The sequence below is a fragment of the Simochromis diagramma genome, unplaced genomic scaffold (assembly GCF_900408965.1).
Source record: "Simochromis diagramma unplaced genomic scaffold, fSimDia1.1 OVJJ01000402.1, whole genome shotgun sequence".
Lineage (NCBI taxonomy): Eukaryota > Metazoa > Chordata > Actinopteri > Cichliformes > Cichlidae > Simochromis > Simochromis diagramma.
Window position 1 is genome coordinate 8,482,257 of NW_024386972.1, and position 18,359 is coordinate 8,500,615.

Below are 18,359 nucleotides of genomic sequence, written 5' to 3' on the forward strand. Positions count from 1 at the left end.
CCGATAATCCCGCTGTCCCTGCTCTCCAGTGTCGAGGTGGGACTAGTGACAGAACCGTAGGCGCAGTCCCTGTTGCCAGCCTGGCCGGGCATGGCAGGGGGGAGGGTTGAGCAGGGGCTGCCTGCAGGTGGGGAGGCAGTGCTGCTGGTCAGGGTGGAACACGGGCTGATCCTCTGGTTCTGGCCCTGGGATGGACACAAATAAACACAGTTTTAAAGATTTTTTTTGGCTCCCACAGCTCCATTAGCACACATGGGTATTAATGGCAAAAGTACAGCGTTTGAACTTTTAAAATGTGACTCATACGAAGGAAAATGCCATTCCAATACTGCAGTTTTCAAAAGCTCAGCCCCCTGCTGATCCTCTTAGTCCTTCTCCCACATGTATACAAACACATATAATACTAACTCATAATATGCTCCATTTCTCTACAAGATACACTTGAAGAAGTTTTAACAATTAGGCCACGTTGCATAACTAATGAAAATTGCAAATGTACAGCATGTTTACATACACAAATACACTCAACACTCCTGGTAGTTGCATTTAAAAATACTTAATAATGGTACCTTCACTACAGCCAATACATTTTACAAGTAGCATATGTACTGTATACAGTGATGTGGTTTCTTTTCAGAAAACAATAGAGACAACAATAGAGTTACATTTTAACACTAATACTAACTTTAACTTGCATTTATAGATCCATAGAAACCCCTATTTTCATGCACATTTTCCTCTTCTTTGCCATAACTACAATCTTATATGTAGTATAAATGTATAGTATTTTCAGTCCTGGCACTTTCCAGGCACCCTGGAGTGACTCTATTCGATGTCAGCTCGGGTTAGGAGACAATCGACCACGGGCGACAAAATATAAACACTCTGCTGCATCCAATCAGCAGCTGCTCTGAACACCCACAGATGTACTCTTGTGCAAAACACATAAACCTGCCCAAATTTATAGGATACAAGCATGCAACATTCACAGAAAAACAAGCAAGCCAAGTAACCACGTATTTGCGTCAGTCACTGAAAGGCACACACGGAAATCTCTCCTAAGCACTGGGGTGAACACAGACAGAAAAGAGGGGTGAAGTGGCGCTCAGGGCAAAATCTGGTCTAGTTTAATTTGCAGGAGGAAGTCTGAAGGGACACACCAAGCCAATACATTTTAGATTAGCCAACAGACATCCAGAGTCAGGAGTAATGCTGTAGCTAAATGATTATTTTCAGTATTGATTAATCTGCCAATTATCTGTTGACGGCCTCCTGAGGTTGGAGATGAGAACAGGGTGACAATTAATCGCAGGATTGTTGGTTTGATCCTCAGGTCCACTTTTCCACATGTCAACATGTCCTTGGGCGAGACACTAATCTACTGATTGCTCCAAATAACCAAGCAACTGCTTATTATCTATTCGAGTGGGTGAATGAGAGACAATGTGGCCCTTTGATTTGACTAGCACTGCACAAATGTAGTCCGTTCGCCATTATTTTTGTGATAAAGTCTTCTTATTACACAAACACATGAAAACTTTTATCTAAACGCTGCCGATTAACTGATAAGTTGAAAAATTGTTGTAGTTGTAATTCCTTATTTTTAAGAAAAGCAGCAAACCCTCACACTTGAAAACCTGGAACCATTGAACACTCATATGTTTTCACAATAAACAACTACTCACCTCAAGAATACACACACTGCAGAGTACTACTAGATTAGTGGGATAACTGTGACACCTGTAAACACACGTCCACTTTAAGTAAATGCCCTCTGGCTGACACTAAACAGTGTTTCTGTGCCTGCGGAATAACAATTTGTCAACCAGTATTTCAGTCACCGCTGCCCTCTGCTGTCTTCATGGATGAGACCGCTCAAGTGTCATGTTTACAAGAGCTTGACCCCGATGTAACCAAACATCCACACCAGCAGACAAATCTTCAACCCTGCGTGCGCTCAACCACGCCGCAGTTCTATCAGCTCAGATAACGAACGCAGCCTTCTGTAGGTTTGACCTTAAATGTCGCGTGTGGATTGGATTGAACTTGGAGAGCACTGCATCTATTTAGGGAGCGAGAGCACGCGAGTATGAAAGGCAATTAACTGCACCCTCTGCAAGTTGAGGTCACCTTGTTCTATCAGCTGGCGAAGTCTTGCAGCAGCTATTGTAGGAAGTCAAACATGTTAAATGGTAATTTTTTTTATAATGATCACTGAATTATAAATGCCCAGCATACCAAAGATCACCTTAAAAATGCCAAAAAGGAGAATTTATGCATTATAGAGGGAGACCCAAAGAAAAACAAACAAAGAATCTTGAATTGACTTCTGCAACAACAAAGATGATTGCAAGAAAACGAACACACAGTTGTTGTTTTTTTAAAATATTGATATTGTGTTCACTGATAAGCCTTTAGAGCCATGTAGCACTTTATTTTCTTCCTTTTTCTGACAGAAGCTGCGTTATTACATCATTTGTCCAGCAGGGTGGCTGGAGAAATGTAGCAGAGTAGTATCAGAGCCATTATTTCCCATTATATGTCAAGTGTAACCCCACCAGGGCTACTATGACAGCCATTTGAGGCCGAGACCATCACCATAGACGCCCATGTGAAAACGCCCAACTTCAAAGCAGCAGCTTTTAAAATTTATTGTAGGGTCTCGACATTATAAATAGAAAGAGCCTTGAGAAAACTGTTGGTGTGATTTGAAGATATATAAAGAAAATTTAAAAATTGAAGGTAGCGGTATCCTACCAATATCTGGATGGCATATGAATGTATGTTTTTTATCTTGAGCTAATATTTTTTTGCCCTATCAAAACATGCACACCTCCTTTGAATTATACACTTTTATCTTCAGTCACTGTCTCAGACATGAATTAGAATCACTTAATGAACATTTAGAAATTGGCTTTGAAACGATATTACTTATATTATGTTGCACTTACGTGGTTATTATTACTCTAACAGTAGTTTTCTGTATGTTTATGGTTACATCAAGATCTGCTAATCCCTAACTCTGCATATTTTTGTTGTCTTGTGGAGGGCAAAGTGTCAAACCCCTGAATTACTGCACTAACCAAAGTCCATTAAAATCTAGTAAATCCCAAGCAAATGAGAAGAATTACAACAAAAGCCCACTCTTTTATCTGCTAATAGATGGTGTCTCGAGGCAATTCTTGTCATTTTTGGTGGTTAATGAATCAAACAAAATTGCAATCCAGAGAACAGTATTTGGGGCAGATATCTAAAACAATAAGTTTGTACTGTGTGCACGATGCAGCGGGGTGCTCGTGTGAGTCACGTCTCTAAAAAGAGCCGCTTGAATAAACCTCTCTCAATTTATACACCCCCACTGCTACAGCAGCGCTCACATCAAGCACAGGCAGTCCATCAGTCTAATCGCTTATCCACACTGTTTCAGAGCGAACACATACCTATGCCTGCCTTGAATGCTTCAGCAACAGGTTAGCCCCTTGTACCCCCCCTCCCCGTCCCACCCCGTTTCTCTTTCGCTGCCTCTCCGCAGCAACTGTTTTTCCTTGCACAGTTTGGAAAATTCATACCTGTCAAATTAGGTTTAGGTAGAGATACCAGGGCATCTGCTGCTGAGCTTAGAGCAAGTCTCTTGTGCCAGGAGCTGTTTGTTGCACAACTGACAAATTCACAAATAGAAAGGTTACGGCGCAGGAGCAAAACATTAAGTCTAACCTGCCGCGTGTCGGCTCAAGAAACTTCCTTTGAATAATCTAGAAATAATCTAAATAAGGAAAAAAAAAAATCATATTTGTTTTATAAAAAGCTAATTAGGCAGGAGGATATCTGACACTTGATGGAGAGGCACTGGTAATCTCAGAATCTAAAGCACTCTGGCACATGAGGGCAATTTACTGAAAAGTCCTTTGATCTGGCTACCCTGACTTCCAAAGATCTGTCAAAACTGACTGTAAACACGAATATTATGAAGATAAATGTCAAAACAGATCGAATCAGATGTGTTTGTTCAAGTTTCCAAGTGCGATCGCTCACAATGCAAATGTGTGAAAATCACATAGCTTACAAGACAGATTCGACTGTTTGACTCAGATATAGATTAGGATAAATAGAATGAAAGTCTGTAGCTATGACAAGTATTTACTGGGTTAATCTGAGAGAACGCTTCTTATCAAATTCACACTGCGTGCATCACGTGATGAACTCTATCATCAGGGAAAAAGTGCAGATCGCAGAGAATAGTTAAAAAAAGCATATTTCTGGTACCTGTCTCGCCTCGGGTTCCTCCATGCTGTACTGGGTACCGGCTGGCCCCTCGCTCAGTTTGTCTCCGAGAAGGAAACCCAGGCGCGTCATCAATGTGTTGGCTGCCTCATCCACGGACGGAGGGGGCCCCAGCTCCTGGCTTGACTCCCCTGTGGAGGCAGATAGACACAAGGAGGAGGAGGCAGGAGATGGGGGAGAGCAAAAAGAAGAGAAAGGAACGGGAGAATGTGTGTCAGTGGTGGGCAGAAAACTGAACAGCAGCTTATTTTGCCACAAGGAAAAAAAAAAAAAAAAACACAAAAAAACAAAACCTTACAACATTTCATTTTTTATATATCCATAACCTCTTTACCTAGAAACACACAGTACACTTGTTACACTCCCTTTGAATAAACTACAGCCCTGACTACACACCTGGACACACAGCACCTGCACGCAGGAAAAGAAAACGAAGCACCCTACCCGAGTTCTCCCATAGCTCAGAGCTGTGCATTACTAACACATTCCCCAACAGCCGGACTTTTCGGTTGAGGTATCTCCTTACATAAACTCCAAAATCCCCTCAGCCACAACAACAAAAACAGTTTTCAACTGTTTACAAAAAGCTGCCTTCCACAGCGACTAGCAGTAGGCTCCCATACCGACGACAGCTCCTTCCGCACCACTCATCACCACTACGGCTCGAGTGACGTAATGAAATACGCCCTTCACCTGCGTGTGTGTGAGTGAGTGAGAGAGAGAGAGCGAGAGAGAAAGAGGTGTGTGCCTTTTCAAGACAAAGCGTGCATGTCCACATCCTTACTCCTATTTACAGAGACTCCTGCGACTAAAGAGAGCAAAGAAAACACCCGGGTGAGCCTGCATGATGATCAGATGATCAAAACCACAAACACACACAAACACACCCCTAGAGCGGAGGGATTTCAGTTGCCAACTTTACAATAGGACCCATAACAAAAATCCCTTAAAGACCTCATCCCGTCACCCAGTTGCCTGGTTACCCCCCACCCATAACAAACCCTAACCGGTGGTATCATGTTTTTCCAATCACACTTGGCCCTAGAGGTGCCTACTAGATCAGTTTCATTTCAATTTCACATTATTCACTGGAGTGCCACTCGCAGAGCTCAAGGTTGTGTTAATTACTCACCCTGCACAAAAAAGTGACTGGTGGCTAAATTCAAACAGCTGTAATTGGACATATAAGCCTCTGAATTGGCCCAGACATCGATGTTATTGAAGCCAACAGCACAAGATGGTTGGTTTTTAAAAAAAACAGCTCGAGGCAGAGTGTGTTTTTTTTTTCCCCCCTCAGTTTTCCAGCAGGGCTGGTCAAACCAGACTGGCAGGTAGTTACACGAAACTCTGACTGACAGCCATTAAACAGTCCAAGCCACCACGCCACCTCTCTGAAGACGGACAGCTTGTCTACAGCCTGTGTCCTCTCACTCGTCAGTTCAAAGTCTCACACACACACACAGACGGGCAATCTAAAGCCCGGGCTCCCCTCTCCATTTGCTCATGGGCGGAAAAGGCAGAACACTGTCAGGTTCCTCATTAGATTGACTCCAAGACAGTGTGAGCAAGTAAAGAAGCTGGGTGCCTTCTGACGGAGGGAAAAAAAACCTTTGAATCAAATGGGGACGACATGGGTGCAGTGCTTCAATAAAAAAAAAAAAAAACACACACAGCAGCAACCAATAATGAGGTAATCAGAGCATACATTAGGTCCGAAACAAGCTAATTATGTATGAGTTTTAACGAGATGGTGATGGCGTTATGGAGCAGAGTGCATTCCTCCAAGGTCAGTGAATCCATGGGTTTCCCTTGAGGAAGTGTCCATTAATGGAGAAGATGTAGCTGGGGTAAAATCCTACCTCCTCACCGCTAATACCACAGGAGGACGGCTGAGATGCACTTGGATCGATTCATAGTTTTCAGACACATGATTACAGCAGAGCTCTGGTTTGTGTTGGTATAAGCTAACCACAAAACTGTGAATTTTTCATCAATTTCAAGCCACGACTAGAAAGATAAAAACATCTAAAAAGAAGAAAAACAAAATATGTGTGAAAAAACTGAATGTTTTGGACCCTTTTGATCTGTATACAGCATGCACAGCAGTACTTCAATCACTAAAAACAGCCCCGGGTTCCTGCCAGAGCTCCACTTTTGCCGTGTTTTACACATACCTTATTGGGAATCTTTTCGTTAAAGCATAAAAGTTTACACAGTTATGTAAATTTTCAATTTGGAGTGGTCAATATATCTGCTGTTTTGAAGGTAAAGGAGAAGAAGGTAAGTGCTGATTGGTTAAATTCAACTTACAAGTGATGTTTATCGATAAGTGGGGTCATTTTAGTCAACATTTCGGCAGATTACCAACAAAACAGCAGCATCTTTGATAGATTGTATGAAATAAATTTAATCAAATGCAATTAGATTAAATTTATAGGACAACAACAGGTTGGTTTTCGCTTTGGTTTATCCAATGTAATAACTATCATGCCGAGGAACATCTTATTTTGCTGGAAAATAGTCTTTGTGTCACTCACTGGGTTGCATTGTTCTATGTCTGAAACCTAGAGCTGGGCATTTTTGTTGCTGCCATCTTTTCTTTTTGAAACCAGTCACCATGAGTGAAGGATACAAAAAGCTTTACCACCATACAGTAGCACGTTGCTAATCATAATGAGGATATGCTGATTTACCGTTCTCGACACTGTTGGGTACCAAAATTTACAAAATGAAGATCATGCTGCATTTGAACAAGATGTGAAACTAGTGAGTAAGACGCTAAACTCATACTAAGGACAACAATCAAGGGAACAGAGGTATACAAAACTTCTTTTTGCAACTAGGAGCGCCCTCTTCTGGTTGTCCTTTTTATACCTGGGAGCCTTGTCCATCTTTTATATACAGTGTATCGTTTTTCCCTAATAATGTGTTATCCCATGAAGACCATGAACAGAAGAAACCTACATGAAAAGTAAAGCAAATCATCTATCCGTACAGACAGCATGTCATTTCTATGTATTAGCTGCTGTCTTTGCACCAGTCTGAACACTGAGCCACCGAAGGCTTCCCAGTTGACAGACTGGTAGTAGTAAGGAGTGAATATATTAGCAGTCATTAGTCAACTGCTCCCGTAGGTGGTGTGGTGGGGGGTTGGGGCGTGATCGTGATCATGATCAAACATGGGCTCTGTCTGCCTGTGTTAACTTGTGTTCTTTCACTCGTCTCTTTGAATGCTACTCTCTCCCTCACAATCCCCTCTGTTCCCTTTAGTTCTTCTTTACTATAGCGTCTGTGTAGCAGCCAGCTGTTGGCCAACCCTGTGCAGGAGCGAGCAGTTTGTCTAGGTTTCTTTTGATGTGGTAACAAAATCTCTAATCTGGATGCCCGAGCCCATAGTGAGTCCCTTGAGCGAACCATAGGCAATCCCTTTGTACATCTTTGTACATCTCTCCCACTCTAAAAATATGACAGCAGAGTCAAACATATGGCCAAGGCCCAGATTTTTGGCAGTGACGACAATCACAGAGCTGTCAAACTCGAAACAAAAATACCATACCATCTGAATCCTTCTTAAAGCTACCTGTTCTTGTAGCTACTGTAAGGGAGCTACAATCAAAGGGAATATATTATCATAATGTAGGGGTTGTATGTACTGATTTGCTTCTATTTATAGCCCTACCTTTTGTTCTTTAAATACACATTATGACAGTCACATGGTGCCGAAGTCACTGCAAGCAAACATCTAGATCACTTCAAAGCCAGACGCCAAACACACGGCTAAAGGAACTTCAGGCGCTTTTCGTCAGTGTAACATCTTAATAAATATAAAATAAAATTTGCCCAACATCAAAACACATATATGCATATATATATATATATATATATATATAAATGCAGACTTCTCTCTATTGGATTCCTGAGCTGCGAAGGAGACAGATGGTTGCCATGGCAACTATCTTTGCGCGCAGCTAGGAATGTGTTTCTGTGCGAGCGCATCTGTTTCTCCCTGGCCGTCCACTGATCTGCCCTCGCGCACCGACGGTGAGCCAGAGAGAGCAAGAGAAGCATGTGTGCTGCAAGCAGGGGACTGGACCGGACAGGAGAGGGTATAAATAGGCCTGAGTAGCAGGTGAGATAACAGATAGCATTTGGTGGCTCCTATTTCACATCTACCTGGGAGCAGTAACTTCAAGGTTCTCGAAAAGTAAGCCACCACATTTTTAAAAAGAAAAAGTTAAATACGCAAGGTTCAAAGACAAATTTACCTGAAGAGGACGTGGCACTGATTAAAAAACGAGGTTAAAGTGGTGTTTGCAATTTTACTTTACGGCTTTGGGGAGGAAAAGAAAGCTTGAATAATACAAGTAGTGAAATGTATAGACAAAGACACCTGAAAATCCAGGAATGTAGGGCTAATCAAGAGATCAGAGGAATGAATCTCACATTCTTGATGTGCACAGCTGTGATCTTATCTATGCATAAACACTGCATCTCAGGGCACTGGATTTCAGGATTTGATGATATAATGTAGATGTAAGTAGTATAATCAAGCTACGTATATAGAACTTGCACTTTAGGAACAGCATTAGTTGCATTTAGTTTTGGCAAAGGTTGAAATCACAGAAAAAGTACCACAGTGGATCTTTATGAGTTATTTTATTTGGCAGAATAACAAAAAATATCTGTAAACTAGATATTAAAATAAACTATATTTGATAATAATACAATCTATTATTTGTTTAATGACTGTAGCGTTATGCTGTTGAAGCCGACTCAAAAATTTAATTTAATATTTCCACCCCCCCTCCTGCCTGCGGTGCTAGTTATCCATTTAGATTGTTCTGGTGTGAGTTGCCCAATTTTGGAGATATCAGCTGCAGAGGTGCTGCCTTCTCTTCAGTGTAATTGAAGTAAATGGCTCTTGCCTAGTGGTGCTCAAAGAACAACCCCCCCCAAAAAAAGGGAAATGCTCTTTCCAGAAATAGTACCCCGTTTATTAAAAACAATCCACAAACATTGTTGTCTCCGAGACACCCGCCAACCATGTAAATGTCCAGTGTCCAATTTGATAACGCACCAATGATGAAAGGCTCATGGTTATGACAGTCTGACAGGATGTAATCATCAATGAGCTGTAATGTTAGAGAGCTGCATGAGTCCTTTGGTTGGCGGATAAAGACAGTAGAACAAAATAGTTCCTATACGAAACTTGTTTTTTTTGTTTTGTTTTTCTGTGTTTCAGCAGACATTTTTACAGCAGATAACTCCAAAAATTGGCAACTCACAACAAGACAGTTGAAGAAATGGCTTTAAAGACCTGAAGCTAAAGACGTCCAACTGAAATTAAACCGCATGTTTTTGTCTGCTATTACAAACGTACACTCACCTGCCGCTCAGATGTACCTGTTTAACTGCTCCATCAATGCAAATATCCAATCAGCCAGTGACATGACAGCAACTCAATGCATTTGGGTATACAGACAAAGTCAATCAGTGATCTGCTGAAGTTCAAACTGAGCATCAGAAAGGAGAAAAGGGGGATCTGACTACTTCAGGAATTACTGATCTGCTGGGATTTTCCCCGCATACCTATACTAGGATTTACAGACAACAGTCCCAAAAAAGAGAAAATATTGAGTGAGCACTGAGACCACAGTGTACACATCTTCTTCCATGACACAAAGCTCAAATCATGTCAAACTGGTTTGTTGAAGATAACAAGTTCACTATGATAACACCAATTTCTTCATGACTTTAATAGAAAAGCATTAGTTCTTTCCAATTATATGAGAATATGTCTCTATTCAGTCAAATTAAAAAGTACATAAACCACAAAAGATGCATTGGCTGAATGTTAAATGCCTTCACAGCCAACACTTATGCTCAATTAACTTCAGGCATCAGATTTAGTACAAGGTCACAGACCAGATCTGTTGTTTACATCTTAAACTACATTCACGCCATTCTTCCTTATCACCGTTTGGCATTAAATCTAAACAATCTGCTGGAATCCTGCAGCTCATTTCTTTTGGTTCTGCACCTGACTCTAAATTTTTTGTTGAGATTTGTTGACTTCACATCCCCCCTTAATATACTAAGTCAGTTGAGTAGTTTATCAGTCCAATACAAATAAGTGCGTTTTTAACGTCTGGGGCAAAGAAATCTTTCTATATTTTAAAATTTGACTCACAGATAATAACTTTAACAGATAATTCACACACCTCAAAAAAGTTAAGTTTGCCTATAACATTGTTCAAAATACAAAGCAAGCGCATGTTGAAGTGGACGCTAATTATCTGTTCACCTTTTGGTTTTTATCATCCCTTCCTACTTCCCCTCACATGGGAAGGGTGGAGAGGGAAGTGGCACGTAATGTTTTGTCTTTTGCTCCTCTCTGTTCATTGAACACAACTGAGAAATGCATGTGACCTGGCATGCATATGCAAGCACTGACATTAAATCTATAATACCCCCGATTGTAATTTTAATTGCAAAAAGGAGTGACACAATGGAGGATTTTATCTGTAGCGTCTGCCCCCAGTCTGGAGAATTACCTTTAAGAAGGTTGAACTCTAACATCATTAGAAAGGCTTTCACTCCACGGTTTAAGGAGGCTGGCTGGTGGGGAGTTTTACAAGACGTCTCACAAAATATTTGCAAACAATATTTATGGCACCACAAATATCTTTGTAGGCCACATAAAAAAAAAAAAATCAACTGATGCCTCACTTCCTCCACTCAAAAGACAGTGTCAGCAGCAGAGTGTGGACTAGCATGTGATCAGATGTTTAAGTCACCACCCTGCTGCTAGACACGCCAAGGAGACCTTGTTAAGAGCTAACATGTCCATCTGTCCACCGGGGAGGTGCAACTCCTCACCTCTCGTGAAAACTCATCTTAGGCTTCCCAGTTCCGCTCCAGTTCACGTTTTATCAACTCTTTTCCTGCCCCAATGGAAGGCAAGGCAAGTTTATTTATATAGCGCAATTCAACAGCAAGGTGATTCGAAGTGCTTTACAGAGACATTAAAAAACAAAAACAAATAAAAAGCATGATTTAAAATGGAAAAAAGGAAAGGAACAGTAGATAAAATCAGTAGTTAAAATGTAAGTTTCGAAATTTAAGCTTAAAAGCAAAACAGTGCGAATTTGGTGCTTTATTCAAATGCAGCTGAGAACAGGTGAGTCTTCAACCTGGATTTAAATAAACTGAGTGTTTCAGCTGATCTGAGGCTTTCTGGGAGTTTGTTCGAGATATATAGAGCATAAAAGCTGAATGCAGCTTCTCCATGTCTGGTTCTGTCTCTGGGAACTGATAAAAAACCAGATCCAGATGACGTGAGGGATCTGGAAGGTTCATACTGGGTCAGAAAGCAGAGATTACCATGTTATCCCTGAAATGTCACACCTATTGCCGCTCATAACAACTGCTATTTACCAGCCGCTTGACTTAATGCAAAAATAAAGCCAGGGTCAACAGTTTTTCATCCATGAAATTCAAAAGCAAGCCAGGAGCCAGAATCAAAGGGTTTATCCTTAAGTAATACACTATTCAGACCATATAATGTGTAGTATGACAGCAATAAATATATAATCTACTATATCACCTACTTAGAATTCCCATTGAGCAGAAAGTCAGCAGAAGAGGCTCACAGACGGAGAAGGCTGGTAGCACACTTTCAAACATTTTCCGCCTAAATAAGTCCAGTTAAGCCTCGAGGCTTTCCAGCACCATTTCTCATGTGTACATCCAGCCCTGGGTTCTCCTATTCCACCACAGGTTGAGCCAAAAAGACAGGGCAGGAAGCTAGTACCGCATTTCTCAATGGCAACAGGAAAAGGAGAAGCAAGATGAGAAAGCAGATATACCAGAACCAGATCTGAGCACAGCACTATCCTCAGGTGACCCGTTTTAAAGTCCTTCTGAGCGAGGGAAGACGAAGAGACAAGGGAGGAGGATAGACGGGGTTTGATGGGGATAGACTGGGAGGGGAGGGAGGGAAGGGGAGGGGTGGGGATGTGGACTGTCCGCAGGATTACCGAGAAAAAGCCGACTGCGAAGTTAACGGAAAACAGCGGTGGCACCTAACCGAGCTATCCGCCCGAAAAGCAGAGCGGGGTGAGAAAGCAGCGAGAGAGGATTAGAGAGACAGAGAGGGAGGAGGCGATGAGGATGGACACTGCAGGCCCCAGCAAAGCTTTTTCATTAATAACCTTAGCAATGTTTTACAGCAGCCAGCAGCAGCAGAATACCCCGAAAACTGATCATCGTCTGTGAAACCAGGGAGGCACAGAGAAGAACCAACGAGCAAAAAATAAATAAATAAACAACACACGAAATTAGGGATGAGCTGGCCAAAACTTACCAGGGCAGTATGTGTCCAGGTCTGGATTCTTGGCAGTGGTGGAGGTGTGTGTAGGGGAGCCAAGCTCTGATTGTGGAATGCGAGGGCTCTCCACAAACTTTGCTTTCCGCAGAGGGGCTGGGAGCAGAAAGCATAGACACACACACACACACCCAGAAGGAGACAACACGTGCACACACAGAAACACAGAGATACACACACATAAATCAGGGAGATGGAAGAAGAAAAGAAAGAGAGGAGTGACAGGGGACAGGACAGAAAGGGAGGAAAGTCAGAGAGCTTACAGCATGAACTTAAAGCAGCACACTGATAAAATGAAAACATCCTGAAGGCTTTCTTACGCCTTGCGTTTGCCTCGGGTCAGATAAAGCAAACACATGAGTAAATAAGCAACGTGAGCAATCAGGTACCTCGCTAGGGCGAACCAATACACCTGCAAAACATCCGCCCACCACTGAAATGCAAGAATACCAGGAAGCAAAAAAAAAGAAAAGAAGAAAAGCTAAATAAATAAAAAGTTTCTTGCGTCTGTTTGTCCAGTGTCAAAAATCACACCAAGAATGCAAATGAGATCCATTTTGGGAATGTCCTCGCGCCCGACTCAGCCACAGCGTCTGAGACGTCAAATGAGAAAATCAGAGATTCACAGAAAGCCGGGGGTGGTGGCTGTGTATGATCCTTTCATGGGTTCTTGGTCACGGCACACAGATTGTGAGCACCGTTACCCAGTTCAGCTTACAGTGTCATGAGTCCATACATTGTGGTGTTCTTAAAAAAATAGTTTTATGAAGCACATAAAAGGCAAAGTCATTGTACTGATAAACACACACAGGCTACATACCCTGGAAGAAATGCAAAAAGAAGAAAACCTTTGCGATCCATTCAGTGGCATTTGTTTGCAAGGATGTTGTTGTTAAAATCACCGAGTGTGATGGCTCTCCACAGCAAGAATAATGAGACCATAAGGCTTCCTGCACTCGCTCTGCTTTTTAATGTTCTGTCAATTAGCACTAAAATGCTAAGCCTGCTTACGCTGAATATCTGGCTAATATACCACACAAATGGAGACCAAAAAAAGAAAAAACAACCCATCCATCCGATACAGAAATGACTTCCCCTCCTCCTCTGTTATATTCATAAACAGGAGGAACCAGACTATATTTCCCCCTTTTTTTGTCCTCACTATGGAAATAACTTCTATGACGAACTTGGAGTCATGCCCAGCTGTGAGAAAGAAAAAAGAAATCAGCCAATATCAACTAAATTGTGCATAAGACTCATTTGTTTAATCTATTATCTTTATTTTCTGTACTGGTGTGGGTTTGAGATGGGCAGCAACTAAGCATAATTTACCCTTAATTGACTAATCTGGTTAAATAGGGGTTTAAAATAGATTATACTGTATGTCGCAACCATTACTGTTACGGGTGAGCACACATGTCCAAAGCTATCTGGTGCAGAAATACTGTGCAGGACCAAAGTGCGGTGAGCAGGAAGTCATGAGCAGCAGTTGGAACATATGTTCAAGCAACAGCGAGTGCAAAACCAGAATAGATTCTTCACCACTTTTGTTTAGGGCTCGTGTTACAGCTAATGTCAGGATAATGTATGTGTGTGTGTGTAATGGGTGGGGAGGAGAGCTTTAATCCCTTTGCCTACATACTGTTGAGCACAGTACAGTGGTACAGATGGTCGATGTAAAATGCGTAACATACAGCGAGAAAGTTCAAGCATCCTCACATGCTGTACAGACTTGTAAACATGCCATTTTCAAAACAAGCTTTATTTTCAGTCTTTAGCTTTTAAACTCTGCGTCTTTGTTCAAATATCTTTTTCAATGTTATTCTTTTTCCACTAACTATATATATATTATATACTTTTTAAAATCAGAGCGCACCATCAAATCAATTCGATTCTGGTCAGTTAGGTAGCAGAGGGGGGTGTTAGTCAGTTTCTGCTGCTTTGGTGTTAATTACGTTAACAACAGGTGCACTAGAGGGGCACCAATGAGACAACCCCCAAAAGAACAGTTTTACAGGTGGATGGCACCGACGGTTTTTGGGTTTCTTTTGACCGTTTTTTTCCCCATACGTTTTAAATTTGGCTAGGTCAGTGTCACTACTGGTAGCATGCAGGGGTGGCTGGACCCAGCACCTCCTCCAGGATGGCACATAAATGCATGCCAATGCCAGAAGGTTTGCTGTGAATCCCACCACAGTGTCAAGAGCAAGAAGGAGTGCTCAAGAGCATGAGCATGAGCTCCCTGCCTGACATCGTGGAGCCAGATTAGCATTTCCCATACACTACCAGAATTGATAAATCCACCACTGGCACTCTCTTCTTTTCACAGATGAGAGAGGTTCACTCTGAGCATATGAGACAGATGTGAAAGAGTCTGCGGGCACCTGTTCAACATAACTGGTTTGGTTGTGGGTCTAGGGAGGCATATCTATGGAGGGACATACAGATCTCTAGAGGCTAGGCAGCAGCACCCTGACTCCCATTAGGTATTGGGATAAAATCCTTGGACCTATAATCTAGGGGTGCAACGATACACAAAATTCACGGTTCGGTTCGGTTCGATACTTTGGTGTCACGGTTCGATATTTTTTCGATACAAAAAAATGTTCATGCCTTTTTAATTTGTCATTTATTAAAATTATAAATATATATTTTAACTCAAAAGTACAGTTTTTAAATTTAATGTTGCTGAAACAAAAGTAATTTAAAAAATAAATATATCTCAGGGCTCTCAAAATTTCAAAATCCCTGTAGCCCTTCGGGCAGGGACTCTTCAGTTTTTGGTAGCCCAAAATAAATGTAAGTAGCCCGAATAAAAAAGAGAGCAATTTTTTGATTGATGTTTTGTTTCCTGTTTTGTTTCCTTTACAATATTATACATTAAAGTATAATATTGTAAAGGAAACAAAACATTAATCAAAAAATTGTTGAAAAACAAATTACAACATTGTATAAAAATTACAATCATCAACTCAAATACTTGGTTCTAATTGAACAGAAATTTCTATGAACTTGTAAGAACTGTGTAGGACATGAATCAGTCTGTGTCAGATCCTGAATTTGAAATTTCCGCTGAAGTCACGGGTAAGAGACAAGTGGAACCAAGATCGAGGCCATTTGCTTTTTGAAGTTTGCAAAGACTGCTAAATTTTGCCAGTGGTAGTTCACTCTTTGCAACATAGTACGCTGTTCTAAACAGATTTTTCAGGTTTATTTTTATTATGTTATTTGCAATTGGTGTTTGTTCTGGGAAAGATATTGCAGACTGAGCAATAATGCATTTCTTGCATTTCTCATGGGTTCTAATGGGGGCCTTTCTTAAAATGACTGGTCCCAAGTAACAAAGGCGCTTGTCGACTCAGAAATCGAGAGAAAACCAACAACACACCCGGCAGAACATTATGTTATTTACACGGGTGCACATAAGTGGTCCGCATGTGCGCATTCGCTGTCAAAATAAAAGACGCGCACCAGATAAGAAGTTGCAACGCGCGTTTGCGTCCATATAATAAACACAGTTTTTGTCCGCTAGAGTGGGATTTTCACGGCACATTCCGCACCACATCTCTGTGCGTTCATCATTTGTTTGAAGCCAGCTCACCTCCTGCAACCACTTTTCCGAGAATACGCGCTTCTTTTGTGGTTCGGACTCCTTCTGACATTTCTTTGGAGGTAGAGGAACACCAAAGTAATTGCTTAAAGGAGCTTCTTCGACATCTTTAAGAGTTTTAAACAAATGTCTGTCCTCCTCCAGAAAATCTTATGTATGCAAACACGCGTTGCAACTTCATATCTTGTGCGCGTTTTTTTTTTTTTTTTTTTTTTTTGACAGCGAATGCGCACCTGCGGACCACTTATGTGCAGCCCCGGTTATATAGCTCGTCATATCGCAGCCACAGAAATTCTTTTGTCCATGAAACCATAAAGCTGCACTTTCTTTTTGCCTTATAGTCTGATTTGTCATAACTTTTCCGTTTTGTGGTAAGCTTTTCTTTGGCTGTCACTTCTTCACCCTGACCTGTCTTATTTGGCTCAGCAGAACTAAAATATAAATCCTGCTGCTTTTACACACACACACACACACACACACACACACACACACACACACACACACACACACACACACACACACACACACACACACACACACACACACATAACGGTCAGCGATTCTCTGCGCGATCAACCTCTCATATGTTTAAGCTTGCTGCGGGAGATTTCACTTGTCATGTTTGCATAGTAAGCTAACGATTGATAAGACAATGTCAGAGGAATTGGTGCACAAATTATCATCACTCACCAATCAGTACTGTCGCTCTCTATACACAGTTCGCGCTATTGCAAAGTGAAAGCAAAAAAGAAGCGCAAATTCAAACGCGATTTCAACATGTCACATATTGACAGTGGCTCACCGATGCCAATGACATAATTACCCAGCTACATTTCCGAAAGAATGCAAAAGCATTGACATATATTTTCCCTTCCTATGATAGCCCAACGGACAGGGCAGAGATAGATTTTGGTAACCCGACTGGAAAAACCGCTAGCCCCGGGACGTCGGGCTAGCAATTTTGCAAGCCCTGTGTTACAGGCATGGCCCTTTAAGGATGAAGCCTGATGGGAAATGTATTCGGGATGTGTGTAGCGGGACTGCCTGGTGTGTGTGTGAAGAGACAGAGCGGAGAAGGGGGAAAAGTAACGGTTAGCTACAGAAGAGACGAAAAGAAAATAAATAAAAGGAATATAATAACTCCCTCGACAGCCAGAGTTGTGTCGGCGATGCTCGCTGTGAGTAAACTGTTTCAGCCCACTGTACGCGGTGTTCGTGCCTTAGAGAAGAAATAAAGTTCGGTGAAGCAGTTTCCTACGCCTCCTTCGATCTTTTTGCTAGCGGAGTCGACCTGTATAGTAAGCTGTTGCCGGCTACGAGTCAGTTACGGAACCTTCAAGTAACTACCAGAGGTTTCCTGATTGAGGAATCGCTCATCTTTGGAAAAGAGAGTTTATTACAGAGAAATGGCTCTTTCCAAAATAAAAGCTATACTATACACTTCTTCTGGGCTATATTCTCAGCAGCATATTGTAGCGGGTCAGGGCTGTTCGGGGTTCTGTTTGTACAGTTATGTTTTGTTTATGTTGCCATAGTGACGGGTGACGCCCTCTCGCTGCGACGGTGTGTCCTTCCGGGGTCAGAGGGCGCCCTGTGTGTTGTTGTTGCTGTGGGTTGCTGCGCTGAGCAGTTAGCTAGCGGCAGTGTTCTTCTGCAGATGTCAATAAACGGCTGTGCTCCCTGGCTAGCTCACGGGAAGCAAGACCAAACGACACCTCCGTCTCCTCGTTGTCTGAGCTCGCCACATTGGTGTCAGAAGTGGGATGATGGTGGCACCCCATGTTCTGACCCGAGTGACTTTCCCCCTGCTGGTCATGACCGGCTGGTGCGCCAAAAGAAGGCACCTGGACATTTGCAAAGTGAAAGCAAAAAACAAGCGCAAATTCAAACGCGATTTCAACATGTCACATATTGACAGTGGCTCACTGATGCCAATGATATAATTACCCAGCTACATTTCCGAAAGAATGCAAAAGCATTGACATATATTTTTCCTTCCTACAATAGCCCGACGGGCAGGGCAGAGATAGATTTTGTTAACCCTACTGGAAAAATCGCTAGCCCCGGGATGTCGGGCTAGCA

At 42.0% G+C, this 18,359-nt stretch overlaps 1 protein-coding gene across 10 annotated transcripts in view; it reads right to left on the reverse strand.

Annotated features, from left to right (window-relative positions):
• tanc2b (tetratricopeptide repeat, ankyrin repeat and coiled-coil containing 2b) overlaps positions 1 to 18,359 on the reverse strand; it is a 166,455-nt gene that overhangs the window by 38,758 nt on the left and 109,338 nt on the right. For 7 of the 10 annotated variants that reach the window (XM_040038987.1, XM_040038986.1, XM_040038989.1 and 4 more), the window contains 3 exons: positions 12,647 to 12,763; positions 4,264 to 4,412; positions 2 to 185 (listed from right to left, as the gene is read on the reverse strand). In XM_040038987.1, coding sequence (XP_039894921.1) covers positions 2 to 185; positions 4,264 to 4,412; positions 12,647 to 12,763 — 450 coding nt within the window. Of the gene's footprint in view, position 1; positions 186 to 4,263; positions 4,413 to 4,725; positions 11,335 to 12,646; positions 12,764 to 18,359 lie in introns of those variants that run through there. The other 3 variants (XM_040038992.1, XM_040038995.1, XM_040038996.1) reach the window with 2 other exon arrangements.